The 25,331-nt window shown below is 36.3% G+C and overlaps 1 protein-coding gene across 1 annotated transcript; it reads right to left on the bottom strand.

The window, feature by feature from the left end:
• Positions 1 to 465: 465 nt before the first annotated feature.
• LOC133329385 (methylthioribose-1-phosphate isomerase) lies at positions 466 to 18,273 on the bottom strand. The gene is made up of 5 exons (XM_061537859.1): positions 18,115 to 18,273; positions 1,362 to 1,597; positions 1,093 to 1,301; positions 869 to 1,032; positions 466 to 795 (listed from the first exon to the last, which is right to left on the bottom strand). Exons 1-5 carry the CDS (start codon positions 18,244 to 18,246, stop codon positions 466 to 468), a joined length of 1,071 nt encoding a protein of 356 aa, XP_061393843.1. The 5' UTR covers positions 18,247 to 18,273.
• Between the last annotated feature and the right edge of the window lie 7,058 nt (positions 18,274 to 25,331).

Below are 25,331 nucleotides of genomic sequence, written 5' to 3'. Positions count from 1 at the left end.
TTATACAGTTTGAATAAATTTCGCCGAGATTATTGTTTTAGAATCTTAATGTAGGATACTGAATTTCATACCTAAATAATGTCATTTACAAGTCACAAAAACTGCTGATTACAAATAAACAAATATCATTTGTCTTGGCTCATCTTTGTATATCTTTATTTAATTAAACATGTTGAGCATTTTTTATTTATTTTTAGCAAAATAAAGTACAAGTATTGATTAACAATATCACAACTAAAATGGTTAAAGTGTATTTTATGTATGTATATAAAAAATGGTGCTATAAAACGGTAATTTATATTTATTATTACAGTATATTATTTTTAAGTTTTTGTTTTGCAAAATTGATTTTGTTTTTTTCTTATAAAGGAAGCATCTAAACATTTCTTATTTTTATATATAAAGGGGGAACTTTTTGTTGTATGTGGATTTTTGGAACTTATCACTTATGTAGGCATAGCTAAATTACAAATCTAATAAAGCACTAATCTCTTCTTTTAATTGTTGTGGCTTGAAGACACCACGTTCTGTTATTATGCCCGTAATTAATGATGCAGGCGTAACATCAAAGGCAGGATTCCAACAATTAATGCCAGGCGCTGCTATTCTATGTTCACCGACATGGGTCATTTCGCGATCTGGTCGCTCTTCAATTATGATATGATCGCCACTGGGTATTTGTAAATCTATTGATGTTAGGGGTGCGGCAACAAAGAATGGTACACCATGGTGTTTGGCAACAACGGCAATTTGATAGGTGCCGATTTTATTTGCTGTATCTCCATTGGCAGCAACCTGTAATATATTAAAAAGGGGTGCGTTTTATATTCCAGGCTTCTTCTTTATTAAGAGTCATTTTTTTACTTACACGATCAGCTCCCACCACAACAGCTGCCACATTTTTGGCACGCAACAATGCTGCCACCATACTATCCAGTACCAAAGTGGCTGGAAGTTTATCATGTACTAATTCATAGGCTGTTAAACGTGCACCTTGATTATAGGGTCGTGTTTCGGTACAGTAAACGTGTTCTGAAAACAAAACAATGGTTTAGCAATTATTATAATTATTTTTGTTCATTTCATCATTACCTAATTTTTTGAGTTCATGTAGCTTTCGTACAACACCAAGTGCTGTACCATAACCAGCTGTAGCCAATGATCCGGTATTACAATGTGTCAAGACTCGTACAGGGCCATCTTTACCGGCACTTTCTAACACAGCCTTAGCACCATTGCTTCCAATGGCTTTATTGTCTGATATATCTTTTTGCAGCATAGCCTCAGTTATATCAAGGAATCTACAATCTAGAATCTAGAAAGCCTATAATCTTATGTAAAAAATAAAAATGCGAACATACTTTTGTTTCATCTCTTCCACAGTAACGCTTTCATCCTTTGTCAGTTCATTTGCCAAAGAAATCAATTCGTCAGCTGCAATCTTCATATTGACCGCCGTAGGTCTTGCGGATACAAGATAATTGAGCTTTCCCTCAATTTCTTGCCGCAATGTTTTCTTAGATTCATATGTTTCGGGGAAAATTTCAACAGCGAGGGATAGACAGCCAACAATGGCGATGGCAGGAGCGCCACGAACCTGAAAGAAAAAAATAAATACAATACGTTAAACAAGTAATAAAGGACTTCAGTTCGGTTGGGTCCAACTTTTTACAGTGAATAATGTTACAAAGTCGGAATTTGTATCAAATAAGAAACCAAATATATTACATAGCTTCCGATGATAACACCCTAACAGGTGCTGCATCGACGAAACTTGATTGTGCCGATAAACGGGTCTGATCTTCGTCTCTTCGTGGAGATGATACACAATCGGTCTGTACTGGTTCTTGATAGTCTGGGTCTAAATTCAAGAAGGTTCCAATCCGTATGGTAGGGGTCCCTGAGAAATTCAAAGACAAGGCGTGTGTAATTATATCTTAGGTATTGTGGTATCAATTCATGCTAGTGGGAATTTGGATGGTCACCTTTGCTGCTATGGATGGTCTCACGATATTGTTGTACTGCCTGGCCGACTGCATCTGTATGAATGTTCTTTAGACCTGCCTGGCAGGCCTGTTGATCTAAAGGTTCACGTTTGTACGTTTGGACCTCTGTCTTGAGATCATAAAAGCATGTCTATAAGGATATGACAAAGTGTTTCCGACGATAACATCGACAAAACATGAATTTGTCGATAAACGGGACTGATCTTCCTCTCTTCGTGGAGATGATACACAGCTGCAGTTCTCAGAGCGGAAGGGAAATCTCTGGTCCTTGATAGTCTGGGTTATGAATGTTATTTAGACCTGCCTGGCAGGCCTGTCGATCTAAAGGTTCACGTTTGCACGTTTGGACCTCTGCCTCCAGACAGATAAAATAATACACAGGTATCATGGACCCTCTCAGAGCGGCATTCGTCTTTGCTACTGAAGACAGAAGGGAAATCGATCTGTAGGGTGAACACCCTACTTATTTTCAGGCTTCAGGGACAATGTGGGTCGCTAACGACAGGTTGGATACAGTTGTTAGATACACTACTACAGGTTCATCCAGTTGCGATGCGTTCCAGGGCTAATGCTTGGATGGCTTCATAAATTGTGGTGGTACCTCCTCGGCTCAAACCGCTAAAGCTCTGTTAACTTCAAGGTTAAGTTCATTCACTCTTGGGTCTTCAGGTTTTGTATGACGAAGCTCATAACGCCCATTAGCAGCTTCCATCGCATCTGCTGGGAAGTTTGGCTTTACTTCGCATATACGTGTTGATGCTTCAATGTTTCAAATCTTCAGGTGCTCTGGCGCAGCTTATCGGATCAGTCACCGTTATGACACTCAAAATTCTATCGTCCTCTCTTCTGGGATTCGAGAGTAACTTAACCGTTGCCCACAATGCACTTGTTGCGGCTTCAATTTTGCAAAACTCCAGGCGCTCTAGCCAATTTTTCCGCTTATGCTCTGTTAACATCAAAGGTAAGTTTATTCACTCTTGGGTCTTCAGGTGTTGTGCACCCATCCGCAGGTACCGTCGCATCTGCTGGAAAGTTTGGCCTCACTTCGGATATATATGGCGGGTAGTTACCGCAGTGATGATGTCTCGGATCTGAGGGAATGGGTAGCTCTCTGAAACGGCGATTGGTAAAATCTGTGAAACCTTGTCAGTCAGCGTTTTAATGGTTCAGGAAAGTTCGGCGTTCAAAAGTAATAAAACCGAGTGATCTATTTACAGAGACTTTGATGGTGAGGTGGTCTGAACCAAGACAAAAGACGGGTTGCGAAATTACATAATTTATCAGACCAATAGTGATGTCCAGCGAACTGTGGGAATATCCTCTAATTCTCGTGGGGGACATCCTCTTTCACTGGGCAAAACATGGAGCTATCAATTTGCTCAGCCAGCGATGTACGCTTCTGGTCATTATCTAGTACGGAATGATATAGCTCATGAGGGGCATTGAATTTGTCTTGTTCCGGGCTTTAGTCTGTTGATTTCAGAAGTAAGAGCTTCCAACTTAATTTCTTTCACTCAAATGACTTCAGATGTTGTATGACGCTACTCAGCTCGCTCATTCGCAAGTAATGTCACGTATCCTGAGAAGTCTCGCCTTACTTCGGATATACGACCAGCAGGTATATGGCGGATAGTGTCTCCGAGCTGAAGGAATGGGCAGCGTTGATTGGTAAAATGTCGGAAGCCTTGCCAATCAGTTTTATCATGGTTCAGGAAAGTTAGGGGTTCAAAGGTAAAAAATCGGGTGGCCTATTTACGGAGAAGATGAGATGGCCTGGACCACGAGTTGCCAGATTATATCACTTATCAGAATCAGTGCGACAATTGTGATGTCCGCGAACATTGGCAAACTCCTCTGATTCTCTTCAGGGTATATCCTCATCCGTGAAAAACATGTAGCTGTCAATTTGCTCTGGCAGCAATATACCCCTCTGGTAATTACCTAGGACGGAATGACATAGCTCATGATCAGTGTTGCCAATTTAGCACTTTTAGTGCTAGATTTAGCACTTTTCAAACTTGTTTAGCACCAAAAAAAAGTGATCTAGCACCTAGCACCTTTTTTAGCATTTTTATTTTTTCTGGTATTAGTTGAAATTTTGCGTATTATTTTCGATTTCAAATCAATGCATTAAAATGTCACTATGTTTCACGCTATGAGCTTGATTTTCCAATGTTAAAAAAGTGTCAGTATAACTGTAAACAATTAAAAAAATCTTCAAGTTCGGCCGGTCAGTATTTCAAATTGTTGGGTACTTCATATGGTTTATTTAGTAAAATGAAAAACCAGATTAAGAGGGCCTTTGCATGGGAGTGATGTAGAAATCATGAAACTAAATGGGGAAACTTTCTGGAAAGGAGTTTTTTATTCACTGTGAATTCGGAATGCCAGAGTACAGAAAATGGGTCGCGTTTCTCTTTATAATGAGGTTATGTCAAAAAATTGACCTACATCGAAAAATTTCGGCAAACATATTTTTAAATTACAGACAATTCGGCGGGGAAAGGTTCTAAACCATAAAAGTAGGCAAGAAGGATGAAACCTTTATATGGGGGATATGCCCAGACATATACCTAAGTAGAAAATTGTCCGCAAAAATATATCCTACCCTACAAGAACCCACAGAATGCGTCTAATATCTTCAAAGTAAAGAAGATAGAGCAGTACTTAATATGAGGGCTTTGTGCAAACCTCCACCTGGATAGTTATCTGCATATATGCATTCTCTAAAATCCCAAAAACTGGTATTAATTCCTTGTAGTGGGGAAATTTTACATACCATTAAAATAAGAAGTTTCAAATTATATTAAATTTGAGGTAAAAACGTACCCGACGTTCAAAAATTTTGGTCCTCTAGGGACTATCCCGAAACATAATGATAATTCAAAATATTAAATTACAGCCAATTCTACTAATTTCTCTCATACGATTTTTAGCACTTTTATTTGGCACTATTTAAATTTTTTTAGCACTTTCTGGCACTTTTATAAACGAAATCTAGCATTTTTTATCAACAAAGTTTTGGCAACACTGCTCATGATGGACATTGAAATTTTGTTGTTCCGGGCCTTAGGCTGTTGACGTGGCATAACTATACAAGGTAGTCTCATTTGGGAAATTGATAATGGCAACACTTCTTAAGATATAATTCATATATCAAATTCTAATAAAATGAAAAATAAATTCCATAAAATTTTACGCATGGCGATAGGTAAATTTTCAACAAATTAAAAAAAAATATTTTTTCTAAAGATCCACATTGTTCTCAAGATTTAACTACGAATGTTGCAATTTATATTTATAGATGTTATAGGCAGAAAACTTAAATATAGTAATAAATATTAATGATTCAAAAAATGTTGCCACTGGACACAAGATGTGCGTACATTTCGAAGGAAGATATTTTCGTATAAATTTTAAAAGCTGAATATTGTCAAAAGCAAATATATAAAAAAATTGGAAACTTATGACAGCATGAGACTACCTTGTATAGTTATGCCATGAGCTGTTGATTTCAGGAGTAAGATCTATCAGGAGTGAGAGCTTGGTTTTCAGGGGTCGTAGGGCAAAGCTCGTTGCATTCATTGGCCGTCGCTTTTGGTGGAAAGTGTGATCTTATTTCGGATAGCTGTCCAACGAAAGTGAACGCTTCTGCCGAAATTAGGAGGTGTGCAAAGATCTGAATTGTTAATTAATGTGTGATTTGTTGATTACCCACAGCTTTAAGAGTGTATACAGAGTAATGCGATCAAATATGTACCACAAAGTAATTCCGGGTTTCAATCCCATGTGCCATTGTAGAAAATCCGTTTCAAATAATCTTAAATTGAATACGAGGACAGTTCGGAATGTTCATAGCCTAGCACAAAAAGCGCGGTATAAACAGAAAAAAGTTAATTGTTTTGGAAACATCCATCTCTGTTATGAACACATGTTAAATTTTGTTTCGATCTGACAACTTCTTCATATAGAAGCAGGTGTTCAAAAAAGACGCATCGGCAATTTTTTACAATGGAAAAATTAATATAAAAAGTCGTCTAAAACGGCATTTACATTACAACTTTTTATCGGGTTAACCTACATTATGAGGGTTTATTTGACATATATACAATGGAATTGGCAATTATAACCCACTGGGTTAACGAAATCCGGTATAATGTAAACGTACTATAATCGAAAGTCAATTTACTTATCCCTATTTAGGAGTCAATTTACAAATGTCCGTTCGTTGTTCTGGTGGGAATTATAACTCACGAAAGAATAAATGGATATAAAATAAATGTAGGTACTATACAGGCCACAGTTATAATCCAAAATATACAACACTTTACAACATTTTATTTTCATCAGATAAATATGATTAATTTTTCTTAAAAAAAAAATAAAATAGTCTACAAGAGATAAGGTCCAAAATAATCAACAACAAAGATAAATCATAATGTTTGCAAATTAACTGTTTAACACACATTTCATCTTCTGATTCCACGAAAGTTCACAGTAGGAGAGAATATAAAATATGATATGCATGTGATTTTTGCTTGCAGAGAAAATGACAAAAAAAAATTACGACAAATGAGCGACGGCATACGGCCATTGAAATACAACTGATAAGAGTTAATTTATAAGAAATAAAGAGTATAGCAAATAAAAAAATCGTCTGCGTACCATGGGACAAATTTATGGAAAACGATTTATAGCAAATTGATACACGCTATTCGGTGCGTCGCTCTGTTAAAAATTTAATTTCAATCAGCCACCCATTCGAAATACATATGCAAGCTATGGCTGAATTTGCACCAATTTCAACAAAACCCAATAACGTCATTCAAGTCTCAATTTGATACGTTGTGCAAAATTTCGTTTTAATCGCGCAAACATTAAGAGTTTGGTGCACCATTTATGTAAAATCGGACGAAAATATATATGGGAGCTATATCTAAATCTGAACGGGTCTTCACGAACTTAGCACACGTCATTCTAGACTCAATTCAGTATGCTATGCCAAACTTCGTGCATATCAAAGAAAATTTAGGGTCTTTGGTGCACGATTTACATTAAATCGGACGAAAATATATATGAGAGCTATATCTAAATCTGAACCGATTTTCACAAAACTTAGCACACATAATTTCGATTTTCACGAAACATAGCACACATCATTCTAGACTCAATTCAGTACGCTATGCCAAATTTCGTGCAAATCGAAGAATATTAAGGGTCTTTGGTGCACGATTTACATTAAATCGGACGAAAATATATATGGGAGCTATATCTAAATCTGAACCGATTTTCTAGAAATTTAACACGCATCATTCTACTCTTAATTCAGTACGCTATGCAATATCGTGCAAATCGAAAGATACATAGGGACTTTGGTGGACCATTTGTCTTAAATCGGACGAAAATATATATGGGAGCTATATTTAAATCTGAACAGATTTTTACGAAATTTCACACACATCCTTCTAGACTTATCTCAGTACGTTGTGCCGAATTTCGTGCAAATCGAAGGATATAGAGGAACTTTGGTGCATCATTTACCTGAATCAATAGGCTTCGTCCTTGGGCCAAATAAATCACCTGTGCCAAATTTCATCCAAATCGAATCAAAAATGCGACCTGTACTTTGTTTACAATTTAACATGGACAGACGGACGGACATGCATAAATCGACCTAAAAAGTGATTCTATGCATATTCTCAAAAGGAATCACGTGTCTATCTCGTTTCCTTTTGCCTGTTACAAACATATGCACAAAGACATAATACCCTGTACCACAGTGTGGTGAAGGGTATAAAAAAAAATATATAAATATATATATTTTCCATATGATAACATCGGATTTGAATGAATATGAGGAAATGTGATCGTAAAATAGCAATGCAATAGTATAATGCAAAATATGGAATACTTCCATTACAAATCGATTTGGAAAGCATACGACGAATTCAGTAAAATATATTCTATGCAAATAATTGAATTTGTTCAATACGTTATTTATATTTAATACATTTTAAATACCTAAAGAATTTTATTTCGTCACGCCAAGTGAATCACTTGCTTAAAAAAAACTATGCAATTGAGCAATTAATATTGTAGCATATACATGTCCCTCATACTCAAATGCATCAAATTGTACCGTCATCATATTTCTTCATTAAATCGTTATTCGAACGGGTGTTCCTCTCGGCCGACCACAACTATTTAAGTATGTGCACATTTTTGTTTCTCGTTTTTTTTTTCTGGCATAGAAACATTTTTATTGTCTGGGTCCCAAAAATAGATGCATTTTGTTTGATGTGAATTATTTATTTAAATGCTACTAAAAATACGACATTTCTAACAATATTCAATTGTTAAATAAAATTGTCGTTGACATTTGTTTACATTTCTGCTTTGGGGCATACATATTTTGAATTCCACATGCGAATATAAAATGTGGTAGCGAGCGCCAATTCAAAATAGAAATCTACAATAAATTTTCATAATCATTGTTGTCTTTAAATATGAAAATGTAGATAAAACAAAAAATAAATGATTGGGAAATACAATGCACTCAATGAAATGGGGTCAATCAACCCCCATAATATTGTTTATAATTCTTTACAACATAATAAAAAACTCAATGATACTAATATTTACCCTGCCCTACACTATGTCTAAGTGTTGTTGTTGCTGTAAGAACTGAACTTCCCTTTTTTAAATTCAGTAGGGATCCCACCTATGGGAGTCTGGATATATGTGAGTAAACTTAGGTGAGGAGTTGATATATGTCGTGAAAAGACAATTCCAACCACTAGCAACCCCAAAATTCACGGGGTCACATTCGACAACATGTTCAAATCGTCCGCGCAAACCGCAGTTATCAGCGAAATGTAAGAAACTAAGAACAAGGTCCTCAAATCGCTTGCCTTGGTGTGCAGATAAGGAAATCCATCTTCATGAGGAGTCGAAGATCCTATCCTTAAGTCAGCAAAACAATGTGCTTCAGGGAAAATCATTCTAACCATCATATTGTGGATAAAACTCCCCACCGAGGCGTGTCAGAAAGGATCTGTATTACCTAGAGGGAGAGAGAGATCCAACGTTAAAAAAGGGAGCATCTAGATCAAATTGCATATCGATAAGGCCTAAATATAAAATACAGAGTGAATGCCGTTCTCGGAGCTCACTCCCGCCCATCACAGCTTGAGAACGTCAGCTGTTCAAAAAAACCAGAGTAGTTTTGGCCCTATTACGTGCAGAACGCCTGCTCAGAATGTGGTACAAGCCCTCACACCACACTATTCTTATTCAATTGACTTGCCAAACCCACTGAACTTAATCCAGAATATCTGTGGCGGCAACCTGTGAAAGTAGCTGCATTTCTTAACTTGGAGGGCTCTTATACGACGTAAAACACAATTTTTACGAATCTGTAACATATCCAACGTAAAGTACCCGCACTGTCGTTCTTCCTTCTAGTATTCGATATTTAACGTTGCAAAAACTTACTTAAGCAATTATGTAACTAGATACTTGCATGTTGACTACGAGGCTTCTCATCCCTTTGCGTCATCAGGAATCGTACAACGAAGCTCGTCACATTAATTGGAGTATTCATTAAGGAGCGGCAACAGTAGTGACGAAATTTTGAGGGAATAGAGGTGAAAGCCGCCCTGTCGTTCCTCCTTCCAGTGTTCGAGAGCGTTTTAACCGTTACGGCAATTTACGTCAGATGGTCTAGTTTTTTGACTTTGACAGTAATTCTGCCAATCAGCTTTCCAAGGGTAAAGTCGAGTTGTCTATTTGTCTGAACCAAGTTCCAGGATGTTATTACATTATAAAAGTGGACTGATAAATGGTATAATAGTATATGCTCTCTACTTAGTTAGCGAAAATTCAAATTGTACCAAATTCAGCACACATAAGTACGAATTTCCAAAACAACACACATGTCACAATTCTACACTCCAAAAGTAGTCTTAATTCCAAAATTCTAACACCAAATTTCAGGATTCCAGTTCTTCGTTCACCCAAAATTCAAATTGTACCAAATTTAGTACACATAAGTACGAATTTCCCAAACTACCAAACAACATACCTCAATGCCACAATGCAGTTGTAATCTTATTTCCAAAATTCAGTATTCCGGTTCTATCGGTTCACCTAAATCCCAATGTACCAAATTTAGTACACATTAATAGAAATTTCCAAAACTCCCTACATACCCCAATCCTACACACATACAGTGATCATAACTCCAAATTTCACGATTCCAGCTCTGTAGATTGACCCAAAATTCAAATTGTACAAAATTTAGTACACATAAGTACGAATTTCTAAAATAGTAATCTTATTTCCAAATTTCAGTGTACCAACTCTATCGGTTCATTTAAATCCTAACTGTACAAAATATAGTACAATTTAGTACTTTTCTACCTATATATCCCAATCCTATAAATTTAGTACACATAAGTATGAATTTCTAAAATAGTAATCTTATTTCCAAATTTGAGAATTCCAGCTCTACCGGTTAATTCAAATCCAAATATAGTACAATTTAGAACTTTTATACCTATATGTCCCAATCCTACACTCCGACGGTAATATATATTTCAAAACACTTCCAAAACCACATCCTAATATCGATCCTACTTCTTATTTCCAAATTTCAGTATTCCGGTTCTATCGGTTCACCTAAATCCCTATGTACCAAATTTAGTACACATTAATAAAAATTTCCAAAACTCCCTACATACCCCAATCCTACACACATACAGTGATCATAACTCCAAATTTCACGATTCCAGCTCTGTAGGTTGACCCAAAATTCAAATTGTACCAAATTTAGTACACATAAGTACGAATTTCTAAAATAGTAATCTTATTTCCAAATTTCAGTGTACCAACTCTATCGGTTCATTTAAATCCTAACTGTACAAAATATAGTACAATTTAGTACTTTTCTACCTATATATCCCAATCCTACAAATTTAGTATACATAAGTACGAATTTCTAAAATAGTAATCTTATTTCCAAATTTGAGAATTCCAGCTCTATCGGTTCATTCAAATACAAACTGTACCAAATATAGTATAATTTAGTACATTTCTACCTATATATCCCAATCCTACACTCCGACGGTAATATGTATTTCAAAACACTTCTAAACCACCTGCTAATATCGAACCTACTGTCCTTGTCCCTTGGGTACATCTATCCTATACTTTATCAATAACATTCAATTCAAATTTCAGAGTTCTACCTCCACCGGCTCGCTAAATACAAATGGTATCACATTTAGAACTTTTCGTACCGTTCTAGTACGAATTTCCAAAAACCCAGCCTTATCTGTCACCTATGGACCAAGAGTGACCCTAACCCAAAATGTCTACCTTTAGCCGTTTGGTCTGGGCGTTGATGAATGGTTAAGTCAGTCATTTAGTCAGATTAAGCACCTCGACCTCAGCGGTGATTTGAGTTACTAGAGTCTAGATAAAGCGACATAGGTCTACACTGAACAGATTATAAAGCTATAGTTCTTTGTTAGATTTGTTTCCTGGATCGCAGTAACCATAATTTGTTTATCAAAACATGCGTCTTCGAGGCGTGGATGAGACATACTATAGTTTACGAATTTCCAAAAACCCAGCCTTATCTGTCACCTATAGACCAAGAGTGATCCTAACCCAAAATGTCTACCTTTAGCCGTTTGGTCTGGGCGTTGATGAATGGTTAAGTCAGTCATTTAGTCAGATTAAGCACCTCGACCTCAGCGGTGATTCGAGTTACTAGAGTCTAGATAAAGCGACATAGGTCTACACTGAACAGATTATAAAGCTATAGTTATTTGTTAGATTTGTTTCCTGGATCGCAGTAACCATAATTTGTTTATCAAAACATGCGTCTTCGAGGCGTGGATCAGACATACTATAGTTTACTAGGTTTTAACCGGATCAACCTTAAAAATTCTCCACATCCATTGTATATAACCGAGATAAATTTGTGGTGAATGCGGTTCTGACAACAAGATCCAAGTTTTATTTATCGATTTTGACAGGACCGCGTTGTTAGATACTGATCCTTCATTTACCCTCTTCCAAATTTCTAATAGAATTCAGAAACGGTTGAAGTAATTTTGCCTAAGACTTATTCTTTTTGAGGGCTTGATTGGAGTGACATTCGTACGTGAGGTCGGAATCTTCTTCACGCCAAGAAGCAAACATTGTTCGGAACTGACATTCCGCTAATACTGCTCTGGTGACAAAAATACGCCCAACATACTTATATTTGTTTGTTTACCCTCTTCTGAAATTTCTAATAGAATACAGAAATGGTTGAATTAATTTTTCCTAAGGCTTATTCTTTTTGAGGGCCTGACTGGAGTGACATTCGTACGTGAGGTCGTAATCTTCTTTACGCCAAGAAGCAAACATTGTTCGGAACTGACATTCCGCTAATACTGCTCTGGTGACAAAAATACGCCCAACATACTTATATTTGTTGAGGAAGGAGACTCTGGTCTGATGTCTAAGGGTAATATGTCCTGGTACATTTGCATGTAACATACAAAAGGAAAATGTTCAGATTTAGACATAACTTCCATATATTTCTTAGATGGATTGATACTACACTTTGAAAAATGTCCAAAAATAAGTCAAGAACTACATATGTGTGTCACACAAGTCCGTACACACTTTAATGGTATCCTTTTAAATATTAATTCAATTTCCAAACCTGTCCCATTCCATTCAAATGCACTGTACATTTCATATCATTCTATGCTAAATTCATTATAAATTTTATATGTGCTGTGTGAATTTAAATAATCAATTTACCTTCTATTTATGTTATGGCAGCAGCAACAACAACAACACCATTAAGGGACAGCAACAGAGAAAAAATTAAAGCACTTTCAAATTTTTATTTTTTATGTCATTGCTCATCCTCATATCTGATTAAAAATGTGAAATTTGTTTTTAGATTGCCAAATTTTTATTTTTTATCCGATTAAATTGAAATTTTGCATGCTACATGTGTTGTCTTTCCACGTATCAATTTGAAAATAATATTATTCTAACAATTTAAGAGATATTTGAGAAAATATTTGAAATCCCATAAAAAGTGATTTAAAAAAAAGTGCAGGTAATGTGGTATACTAATTTTCACTTCCAATTGATATCTTATATAATTTATTGTTTTTAATGAATGCGAATTAGCTCGAGATTTATGTCTGTTAAGATTTTTAACGGATACGTTGAGTGGAACTTAAATTTTTATTATATAATAATGTCTACACATGTCAATATTTAATTTTTGTATGGAGAAGTTGTTAAAACTCATAGCCTTTGTTTTTCATCCTTGTGATTCATGGTAGACTCTCGTAGAGTACAAATGTTTCACATAGTAATGAGATTTTGTCTAGTGCTGGCCTTTTTTCATGCAGAACCAAGGTATACCACATTACCTACACTTGTGTTTACTGAAGAAATGTCTAGTTTTTTTTCCAAATTGGTGATTATGTGGTGCAATCGCGCATATTATTTGATTTTTAGTTTATACTGATTATTTTAATGCTTTAGTAATAACGATTAAAGTACATCCGTAAAACAAAAAATTATTTTTAAACTTCAACCGAAAAAAAGTAAATTTCATGAAAAATTTTATTTTTGGTACTGATTCTCAACGTGATTTAAATAAATTAAACAGGTCATTGCTATCTTATTTTTTTGAGAACAGCAAACTATAGAACATGTTTCAGTTATTCTAAAATTTTCAGTTTACAAAAAAAGTGACTATACCACATTACCAACCTATACCACATTTGCATCACTTCCACTGTTGGTTTATTTATTTTTGTGCTTTCAATTTGAAAATAATTTTTTTTGGAATTAGCAAGACTAATTGTTTTTGGAGAAAAACTTTACAAAACGAGAAAAACGTAAGTATTAATATGTAATAGGAAAATAAAAGACTATTTCCAGCATTTTTAGAAAAATGACGGAAGAAGATCAGTGTGTCTCTGTAGCCAGTGGCAGTAAATTATTAAGCCCAAATATGGATTTGGATATGCAGAAAGGTAGTTATGATGGTTTCCAACTTATTTTTTTACATTTCTGTGTGAAAAGTAGGAATGGTACAAAATATATATATTTCAAAAACTTGTTAAACTGGTTGTGTTTTCTTTCTTTTAATTCTTTATAATGGCGGACAAATTGGTTTGTTTTGACAAATCAGCTGATTAGTTGCAAGCTTCTGCAGGGATGCCGTCTGTTTACTTTTCGCATTTTTCTTGCAAAAGAGAATAAAACTACCTTACTCTCTCAGAAAGAAGTTACTGGACAATTCCTGCAGGGAAAGTAACCAGACACACCTAATCTGATGAGGAATTACATTTGACTGTCTCATTTGCATTCGCTGTGATAGAATGTTGGATGGTTGTATGTGGTGAATTTTTTAAAGAAATGTGTTTTTTACTGATTTGCGGGAATAAAAAGTATTTTTTATGACATGTTATGATACGCTTGATTGTAGGTCTTCAAAGAAATCGAACACATATGGGATGCCTTGGAACGACGAATCCTACATCGCAAAATTACCTCTAAGGTAATGCTCAAAGATGTGCTGCAAGATGAATGGAACCAAATATCTTCGACAGAAACTTCCATGCTGGTATCTTCGACTTTTCCACTGAGTGTATATAATTCTTCTTGTTTGATTCAATCAGATCACACTGGTATAGCATAGCAGACCGACCTATCTTTTTATACCCTCAGTCTTATGGCTAATGAGGTTACATACACTTTGATACGGTGAAAATGTGCCTCATCGAAATATTGGTTTTAGACCCCATGATTCTTTGGACCAAATCCGTTTGAGAAAATTTGTGGTCGATTTACACAAGTCCGTCCGTCTGTCTGGCTGGGCGCACGATAACTCTCGAAGGGAATAATCGATTTCATAAATTAATAGGGCAGACAGTAGCAACACGCAATGGAGAATTATCGGGAGAAAAGGAGAGAGGAGAAACGTATTTTTAGAAAAAAAGAAGAAAGAACAAGAAAAACGTGAGCGGGAGCAAATCGAGATGTGCAGGAGTCAGATTGAAGTGTGGAAATTTTATCAACGAGTAAAACACCAAACCGAAGGCTTTGGTGCAGGTACATCCTACTGTAGAAATGAAGAAACCTGGTGACATATACAGACGGCGTGTTGAGGATCTGGAAGGAGCATTTTGAAATGCTTCTGGTATCATATAGAGATAACGGTATAGAGTGTATACCACCACCTAGTCAAGATGAGGTTAATCGGCTGAAGAACAATAAAGCAGTAGGTACCGATGGATTACCAGCCGAACTATTGAAGACTGATGAACAGATACTGAATATCAACCAATTGGCTGAAGAATAATAAAGCAGCAGGTGCCGATGGGTTATCAGTCAGATACTGGCAAGGGGCATGCACCAGCTGATTAGTACAATTTGGCTAGAGGAATGCATGCCTAATGATTGGAACCTGAGCATACTGTGTCCCGTGCACCAAAAAGGAGACCAGACGATATGTGCAAATTATTGAGGAATAAATCTCCTTCCCATCGCATATAAAGTCCTATCCAGTGTGCTGTATGAACAACCGAAATGCGGCTTCAGACCTGGCAAATCCACAATTGACCAGATTTTTACTCTGTGCCAGATCCTGGAAAAAAACAGGAAAAGCACATCGACACATTCCACTTATTCGTCGACTATAAAGCGGCATTCGGATAACTTTATCTGGTACGATGTCGGAGCCCTTCAATATCGCATGAGGATTCATACAAGGTGACATTTTGTCGTGTGATCTGTTCAACATCTTGTTTGAAAGGTCATACGAGATGCAAATGTGAACAGAAATGACACTCTGTACACCAAACAGCATATGTTACTCGCCTATGCCGACGATATCGACATAATGGGTCGAGCATTGCGAGCGGTAACAGCCACCTTTGAACGAATTGAGAAGGAGTCTGCCAAAGTGACAGTAAATGGCGAAAAGACCAAGCTGATGGTATCAATGCGCAAGACGTTCAGTAGACTCGGACCAACTGTGGAACTTGAAAACTACAGCTTCGAGGTAGTGAACGATTTTATATACCTCGGTATCGCTGAGACGTCTTCAATCTAATACGCTATGCAATATTTCATGTAAAGCGACCAGACATAGGCTCCACCATTTGCAAACAATCGGACAAAAATATATGAGGGAGCTATATCTATATCTGAACCGATTTCAACAACAAAATATCGTGCAAATATGGTGCTCCATTTACATAATATGGGACTAAAGAATATATGTGAGCTATATTTAAATCTGAACCGATTTCAGACTTAATCAAAGCTTTTTAGACTAAATGCCATACCCGCTGCTAAATTTTGTTAATATAGAACAAACATAGACTCCTCGGTGCGCCATTTACATAAAATCGGACTAAACTATATATGGGAGGTGGGAGTATTAAGAGAGTGAGATGTTGAAACCAACCTTATAGTTCGATTGTAGTTTCAACTCTAATTTATTTATGAAATATTCTGACTATCAGATCTCACAGTACACATGGGGGTTGCGTTCATTTGTTTACATCAAATGAGCGCACCCATACCTTTGTGTGTGGACTTCTATTGATTTTGTGACTACATTAGCCACTTATCATAAAACCACTTGGACATCATTTATGAAATGCATAAATGTGAAGTGATCATAAAATAAAAAGGATGAAGCCGAGCATGTTCATATTTTTATGAACAGGGAGATATATCTTAATCTGAACCGATTCCAATAAAACTTCACATACATCAATCCTGACATAATTCAGTACGCTGTGCAAAATTTTGTCTCTATTGGACCAATACTAGCAGTATGTCGATCCATTTACATAAAATCGGACGAAACAATATATGGGAGCTATATCTAAATCTGGACCGATTTCATCAATACTTGGCATATATCAATCTAGGCCTAATTCAGTACTCTGTGCAAAATTGCGAATCTATATATGGGAGCTATATCTAAATCTGAACCGATTTCAACAAAACTTGGCATATATCAATATAGGTCTACTTTAGAACTCTGTGCAAAATTTGGTCTCAATCAGACCAATATTGGGAGTTAGGTGCACCATTTACATAAAATCCGACGAAACTATATATGGGAGCTATATCTAAATCTGAACCGATTTTCTCCAATTTCAATAGGGTTCGTCCTTGGGCCATATAAGTCACATGTGCAAAATTTCATTCCAATCGGATAATAAATGCGACCTGTTCTTTGTTCACAAAAATACATGGACGGAAGGACATGCATAAATCGACTCAGAAATTGATTCTACGCATATTCTCAAAAGGAATCATGAGTCTATCTCGATTCCTTGTACCGCAGTGTGGTGAAGGGTAAACAAATATATAGAAGCTAAATATGTACCGATTTCAAAAGCATTTGTTTATGCCCAGTTTTTCTATGTTTTGTCCAGTCCAATGTCCACCTTTTTGCGTGTTGATATTTGGTAAGCAGATTTAATTGCTATAGGAACGCCATAAATAGTTTCTTCTAATTTTCAAAGTTAGGAAATACTTTTCTATTAAAAATTTGCCAAATAATAAAATTTTGTACAATATTGCATATTTATAACCCCAAATATTATCTTCTCTGTTTTGTTTTCAGAAAATGTTTGATATTTTCATTGTGACGGACAATATGGCGTATGATCGATATAGTTTATCTAAAACCACTTTAAAACCGTTTCCCATACCACTAGGTGTACCACGAATTAACCACTTCTCTTTGCATGACATTTTCTTTAGTTTTGAAATAAATCAACCATTTATAACGACATATCAGTTGTAACGACGAATCCAAAATTCCCTAGAGAAGTCCGCTTATAACGACATATCGCATATAACGACCAATTTCGCCAATCCCTTAGCCGTCGTTTTAAGAGATAACGACGATACAAAAAATAAACAGAGAAATGACAAATTCAAGTGCGATTTACTATCTCTTACTTTTCCTTACTTCGACAGTGTTATGATTGAAAAAACTATTTTAATTTTAATAAAAGTAAAAAAAATAATAAATATAAAAATAGCTCACCTGCATTTTATTTATAACTTTCCAGCCATCTTCAACACCTTTAACAGCTACATATTTCGATTGTACCGGAAGTAATAGCTGATCCAATATTTCCAATTTACCGGCTGTGTATTTAATCGATTGTAAAGACATTTTTACAATTTGTTGTGGTTGTCTTTTTTGATTGTTGTTGTTTGTTTAGCACGTTTATTTACACACACCAAAAGTCAATATAAACTGCAAAAGACATATGTACACACATATTATAGATATATTGCCGCATATTGGTACATTAGATGTATGAATGAAAATAAATTAAATTGATAGTGTAATAATTTAGAATATAGAAAAAATGGAATTTTTTATTAATATAAATTTAAGTAAATTCGAAGTTGGTTTTATAGATTCCTTGTTTTAATATCTTTATTTTTTTTCTTTTTTTTTTTTTTGGAAAAATATTTTTTATTTCTAATCTGACCCACTTTATTACATTATATATATATATATGTATGTATATGCAGATAAAAATACATTTTGGCGCGTAGGCTTTACAAACAAATTGAAAAGGCTATCAACAATTTAATAAATCATTAAAATTATGTGGGAATGGAAATTAAAATGAAATTATTACAAATTAAGCAACAAATAACAAATTTATATATGTGTGAGGATTATCGGTGCCCTACACACACACACCTAATGTCATATTGTTGGATACTAACAAGGTGTATTTAATAAGGTGTATGCATCAGATACAACAACAAATATTTATCAAAAACAACATTGTTGTTATAGAAATTAAATTGTCATGCTGACAATAAGTTTTTGACAAAAATAAACAAAAACAATCATTAATTTTTTTTGGTCAAGAACTATTCTTTGAATAATAATTAATGAATTTGTGTATTCTTGGGTTATTGGAGGTTTTAGGTCAGTTAAAAATAAAATTTAAGACCTGGTCGCGATTAATTTTAAGTTTCCCACATGTAGCCCACGCCTCCTTATGATGTTTATATTGTGGATTACAATCTATGTTTTCTATGGAGTGGCTTCAAATCTTGCCTTCTTAATGAAGGACATAAATCCCCGGCCAAAGACTAAATCATGGAAATTGTGCTGACCGTATAAAATCTTTCCATAGATGTATTTAACCTCCGGCGAGAATTGTGACAAGCACCAAGGACCCGATTCCAATATAGGCTAACATAACCTGCTCCATTTATGAGTAGTTGGGATTTCTGGACAGATTTCCACACATAACATTATATATGTGGACCAATCGGTGAACGGGGCTATAACTGAGCCTAGGTTTCCTTTCCGTCCGCCTCTATGAATGTAGTTTTCTTGAATGTTTATTATTAAAAAGCCTAAATTTGAAGACCATTTTTGAAATCGAAATGTAATATTGAAAATGTTTTTGACAATTTACTTCACAAACAATAAAGAAAAAAGTTTGAAACCATATGATTGTCACTTACACCTTATTAAATACACCTTGGATACTAAGTTTATATGTTGACAATAAAAAGAATAATTTGTTTATGCTGAATAATTTTTGAAACTTAACTATGGGTCAAAAATCGATTTCAAGTAGAGACTTTGAGATTTACAGATGACTGTTGATGTCCCGTCCCAGTGAAAATTTATTATATTTTGGGTTGCGTAGGGGATGATAGATACCAAGCAATGGATCTGATTGGCTTTAACATGGCGAAGCCCAGGCTTATATTGGTCCCTCTTTCATCTCAATTGTGGACACTGACCTCCCCGCGGTGTCACCTGGGGTAGCTATTTTCAACACCCGTTAAAATAGTGAGCTGGTATGTTCCGCGAGTTCACCCATAAGAACTATAAAAAAATGGGTTGAGGTGTCGGGTTAGTTGCCTACACTCGCAAAACCTCTCCTACTATGAAAAAGGAAAGAAAAAGAAAATAAACCGACCTAATGTTGACGACCGCGAATCTGCACTTGGAATGTGCGCACGTTGTACAGAACAGGCGCAGTGTTCGCTTTGGCGTATGTACTCAAGAAGTAAAAAGCCGATATTATTGCCTTACAGGAAATGCGATGGAAAGGGTGGCGTAAGTAAATCAGACAATTACGCACTGTTTTATAGTTGCCATGAAACGAGACATGAATTTGTCTGCGGATTTATGGTTAACAGAAGAATAAAAGACCTCCTCTCCAGATTCTCTCCTGTAGATGAGCGAATTGCTATAATCCGTATAAAAGCGAAGATCGTCTACATCAGTCTTATTTGCGCCCATGCTCCGACCGAAGACAAAGATGAGCAGACCAAAGACATATTTTACGAGCGCCTAGAAACAGCATATGACCGCTGCTCTGGCCATGACATGAAAATTCTGCTAGGACATGAAAATTCTGCTCCCATGTTTTCCTCCATGAAGAAACATCCGACAACGGCATGAGGTTGATTGACTTCGCGGCAGCAAAAAACATGGTAGTTAGAAGCACCAGATTCAAGCATCTCGATATACACAAGGCCATCTGGATTTCTCCTGATCAAGCAACGAGAAATTAAATTGATCTTGTTGTGATAGACGAAAGGTATTCATCCAGTGTATTAGGCATTCGATCGATTCGAGGAGCGAATATCGATTCGGACCACTACCTTGTAGCAGCCAAGGTTCGCACTCGTCTTAATGTAGCAGCAAAGGTGCGATCTAACACAACACGAAAACTCGACGTCGAAAAGCTGCAAACACCACAGATAGCAGAAACCTACTCCGCTCAACATTACTCACTTTCATGACGAAAGCCCTCCATGTGCAGCAAAAGCAACACTTGGGTACCAAAAACCACCATCAAGAAACCCATGGTACGATCAGAAGTGTCGTAATGCTACTGATGCGAACTGATGATGAACGCAGCCTACAGGGCAACCCTGCAGACAGTAGCAACCCGTAATGCGATGGAAAATTATCGGGATAAAAGTAAACGTCTTTTCAGAAAAAAGAATAAAGAACAAGAAAAACGTGAGCTTGAGCAAATCGAGATGTGCAGGAGTCAGAATTAAGTCCGAAAATTTTACCAACGTGTAAAACACCAAACCGAAGGCTTTGGCGCAGCACATCCTCCTGTAGAGATGAAGATGGAAACCTGGTGACAGATACAGATAGCGTACTGAGGATCTGGAACGAGGCATTTTGAAAAGCTTCTGGTATCAAATAGTGGCGGTAAAGAAGATACTCCAGAGAGGCGTAGAAGAAGACGCTATAGAGTGTATACCACCTAGCCAAGATGAGGTCAGAGTAGCAATTAATCGGCTGAAGAACTATAAAGCAGCAAGAGCCGATCTATTCAAGATTGGTGTTCAGATGCTGGTCAGGAGCATGCACCAACTGATTAGTACAATTTGGCAAGAGGAAGGCATGCCCAATGATTGGAACCTCAGCATACTGTGTCCCGTGCACAAAAAAGGTGACAAGACATGTACCAACTATAGAGGAATAAGTCTCCTTCCCATAAAGAGCTATCAATTGTGCTGTGTGAACGACTGAAGCCAATAGTCAATGACATTATTGGACCATACCAACCATATTTTCACTCTGCGATCCTGGAAAAACACATTGACACATTCCACGCATTCGTCGACTACAAAGCCGCATTCGACAGCCCTATCCGCTCAGAGGTGATTAAAGCCATGCGTTCGGCATTCCTGTAAAACTAATACGACTATGCAGAATAACTTTAAGTGACACAAGGTCAGCAGTTAAAGTCGGAAAGGACCTATCGGAGCCCTTCAATACCGAACAAGGATTCAGACAAGGTGACAGTTATATGGACGTGCGCAAACAGATGAGGCAGATATTGGGGTGTTTGAGAGAAAAATTCTCCGAAAGATTTATGGGCCGATCTGCGTCGACGGTGAATATCGGCGTCGAATGAAACGTTTATTCTCGGACATAGACATAGTCAGTTGTATTGAGCTGCAGCAAGACAACATCTTGAAGCATGGTCTTTAAAATTGGAGGAGATGCACAAAAGACGCGCTTGGAAATCTTTTTTAAGCTCGGCTTATGGAACATCCGTTCTGTAACAAGCCAGCTAAGAAGAAGATGTTGAGCTCATTAATTCGAAACTTTCCAATTACATAATCATATATAAATCTTCCCTCCGGAGAATTTATTTTTCTCTCAAACACTCCAAGAGCTACCTCATTTACTTGTGTAAGTAACCATGCTTCAGACCCATAGAACAGTTCTTAAAACAATTCTCTGTAGACTACCTTGCCTTAAGGCATTTTGGTAAAGAATAATAAACCAAAAAAAATAATTTTTTTTTAAATCTAAAGCCTTTACTTGCCGGCACTTTTGACCTGTTCCCGTACTGCAAGAATCTACTAGTTTTTACTATATACCTCGATATGATAAAGCAAAGATTCTTGCAGTACGGTAATAGACCATTTGATTAACACCACATTTTGAAAAATCTTCCCAGAATAATAAAGCTTAGTGCCGTAAAAACAACAAAATTTGTTTTTATAAAAATTCCAACAAAAATATCTTTGCTTCACAAAAAACACCTAATAATAATTGTTTTTTTTTTCTCTTTGTGTGTTTAAAACACCTAAGAAAATAAACATGCGTAGCGCCAATAGCGTTTCTGTTTTGAAAAACTCTTCATCTCGTGTGCCAAAAAACGCTATAAACCAAAGCGAAAAAAAGAAATTGAAATAAAAACACTTTCACATGAATATTTTGGCATTAATGATTATTGACTTGAAATTTGCACGCTATAACATGACAACAACTATTCTTGTTGCCTGCTGATCATTGAATGTTAAACAACAACAACAACAAAACCTTGGGTACGCTATCGGCGGGACAGTCAGTTCGTTTAAATAATAATGTAACACTTTAGGGGAAGTGGAATACTCATTGATTTAATTTTTGTATTGATAATTAAAAACATTTTTTTAAGCAATGAAAACTGTTACGCTTGAATAAAAATAGAGGATGGATGGTGACAACAACTACACTTTTCACCCATCACATACAGAGATCAATGGCCACACAAGATTTTTTCGTAATCTCTAATAAAATGATTACTGTTTTTGCTTTTTATTCAAAATTAAAAAAAAAAACTATTAAATCACAACAAAATAAAAATGACAAAAGTTTTGAAATTCTTTAATAAATGTTATAGATTTTTTCCTCAATAGAACAAAAAAAAAACAAAACTGATTAACATTTTTTTTTTTCATCTCATACCGAATCGAGAAATTTTCAAAATAAACGAAGAACAAGAACGAAAAAATAGTCACGCGCGATTTTTGTACCGTCCGCTGAACCGTTTTGTAGACAACTGAAATAATATTCTCTTGATTTGTTGTCACTTTGTTTGAAAGTGTCTTTCCTGCTATTGAAGATAAGAAAACTGAAAACAGAATACATCTCTCTCACCCCAAGTGACTTGTCTTTCACTATGTCTATCTGGCTGGCTGGCTGGCTGTCTATCCCAAAAGAGGCTGTTAGTTACACTTTCATTGCATTTGTTGTTGAGGGCATTTTTTGTACGAAATCTCATCGTCAGTATGTTTTCAATTTGTAGTAGTTCTTTTTAGTTTTTTTATTTGTGGTGTTTTTTTATTTCATTCTTTACGACGCCGAATGTTCAATTTGTCGTTGAATTCGTATTCTAATACAAATTAACATTCATTCATCAGGATGTCTTTTATTTAGCAGGGGAATGTCTCCCAATTGTCGTCGGAAAATTGTCTAAGGAGATTCCATCCATTGGTAGTGCCGAAAAACCTTCTGAAATGCTTAGAGTCGAGGATACCTTGAAATTCAGGTCTATCACCACACCGAAATGCACCTACCAATTGATAACGATTCGTAGAACGTGATAAAATCTCTGGATGATAAGCTGATCACATGTAAAGTCGTGCCTATCTAAGGATCAGGAACCAGTTTGCAACGCTCCTTGTCTGAACCTCGTTCGGTATTGAAGGATTCGAGAGGTCCTTTCCGACTTTAACTGCTAACCTTGTGTCAGTTAAAGTTAACCTGCGCATAGCCATATTAATTTTACAGGAATGCCAAGCGCAGACATGGCTTTAAACACCTCTTAACGGATAGGGCTGTCAAATGCGGCTTTATAGTCAACGAATAGGAGGAATGTTTCGATGTGTTTTTCGTTTGTCTTTTCCATGATCTGGCGCAGAGTGAAAATCTATGGTGGATTTGCAAGGCCTAAAGCCTCATTAGTATGGCCCAATAATTTCAATGACAATTGGCTTCAGTCCTTCACACAGCACGCTGGATAACACTTTATATGCGATAAGAAGGAGACTTATTCCTCTATAGTTGGTACATATCGTTTTGTCTCCCTTTTTGGTGCACGGGACACAGGATGCTGAGGTTCCAATCATTGGACATGCATTCCACTAGCCAAATTGTACTAATCAACTGGTGCATGCTCCTTACCAGTACCCAACAACCAGTCTTAAATAGTTCGGCGGGTATCCCATCGACACCTGCTGCTTTATTATTTGTCAGATTGATTACTATTCTGACCTCATCTTGGCTAGGTGGTATACACTCTATACCGTCATCTATTATTGGTTCTGGTGTATGTTCTTCACTGCCACTATTTGATACCAGAAGCTTTTCAAAATGCTCCTTCCAGATCCTCATCTCTAGAGGAGAATGTGCCTGTGCCAAACCCATCTGTTTGGGGTTTTACTCGTTGGTTAAATTTCCGGACTTCATTCCGACTCCTGTACATCTCGATTTGCTCACGTTCACGTTTTACTTGTTATTTATCCTTTTTTCTGAAGGTATTCATGTCTCGTTTCATGGCAACTATAATACAGGGCGTAATCATTTGATTTAGTTACGCCAGTCCCTTTTCATCGCATTTCCTGTAAGGTAATAATATCGGCTTTGTACTTCTGCGCCGATATTATTACCTGCGCCAAAGCGAAAACTGCGCATATTCTGTACAACGTTCGCACATTTCAATTGCAGATTCGCAGATCGTGGTCCTTTATACGTTTGCGGAGTTGTCAACATTGGAGGGTTTGGTTTTCTTTTTTTGATGTTTTTTCATAGTATGAGTGGTTTTCCGAGAATGGGCAACTAACACAACGCCTCAAACCATTTGTTTGGGTGAACTCTCCTAGGGGAGTTGCCAATATATGGGACCCTTAGCGCTATCCGCGATAATCTAGAGGCTAGTCAAGACTGATGCAAATCAGTCTACGACTGAC

Source organism: Musca vetustissima, unplaced genomic scaffold (genome assembly GCF_032173495.1).
Source record: "Musca vetustissima isolate MV318-11 ecotype Yass unplaced genomic scaffold, APGP_CSIRO_Mvet_v1 utg61639, whole genome shotgun sequence".
Classification (NCBI taxonomy): Eukaryota; Metazoa; Arthropoda; class Insecta; order Diptera; family Muscidae; genus Musca; species Musca vetustissima.
This window is presented reverse-complemented; position numbering and strand designations above follow the sequence as displayed.

Bases quoted from the DNA above. Each gene is read 5' to 3' on its own strand.
- LOC133329385 (XM_061537859.1), bottom strand. From the start codon at position 18,246: ATGTCTTTACAATCGATTAAATACACAGCCGGTAAATTGGAAATATTG. The intron at 1,598-18,114 runs GTGAGCTATTTT...TTTTTCTTTCAG, and splicing joins AAGTTATAAATAAAATGCAG to GTTCGTGGCGCTCCTGCCAT. The intron at 1,302-1,361 runs GTATGTTCGCAT...TCTAGATTGTAG, and splicing joins GTGGAAGAGATGAAACAAAA to ATTCCTTGATATAACTGAGG.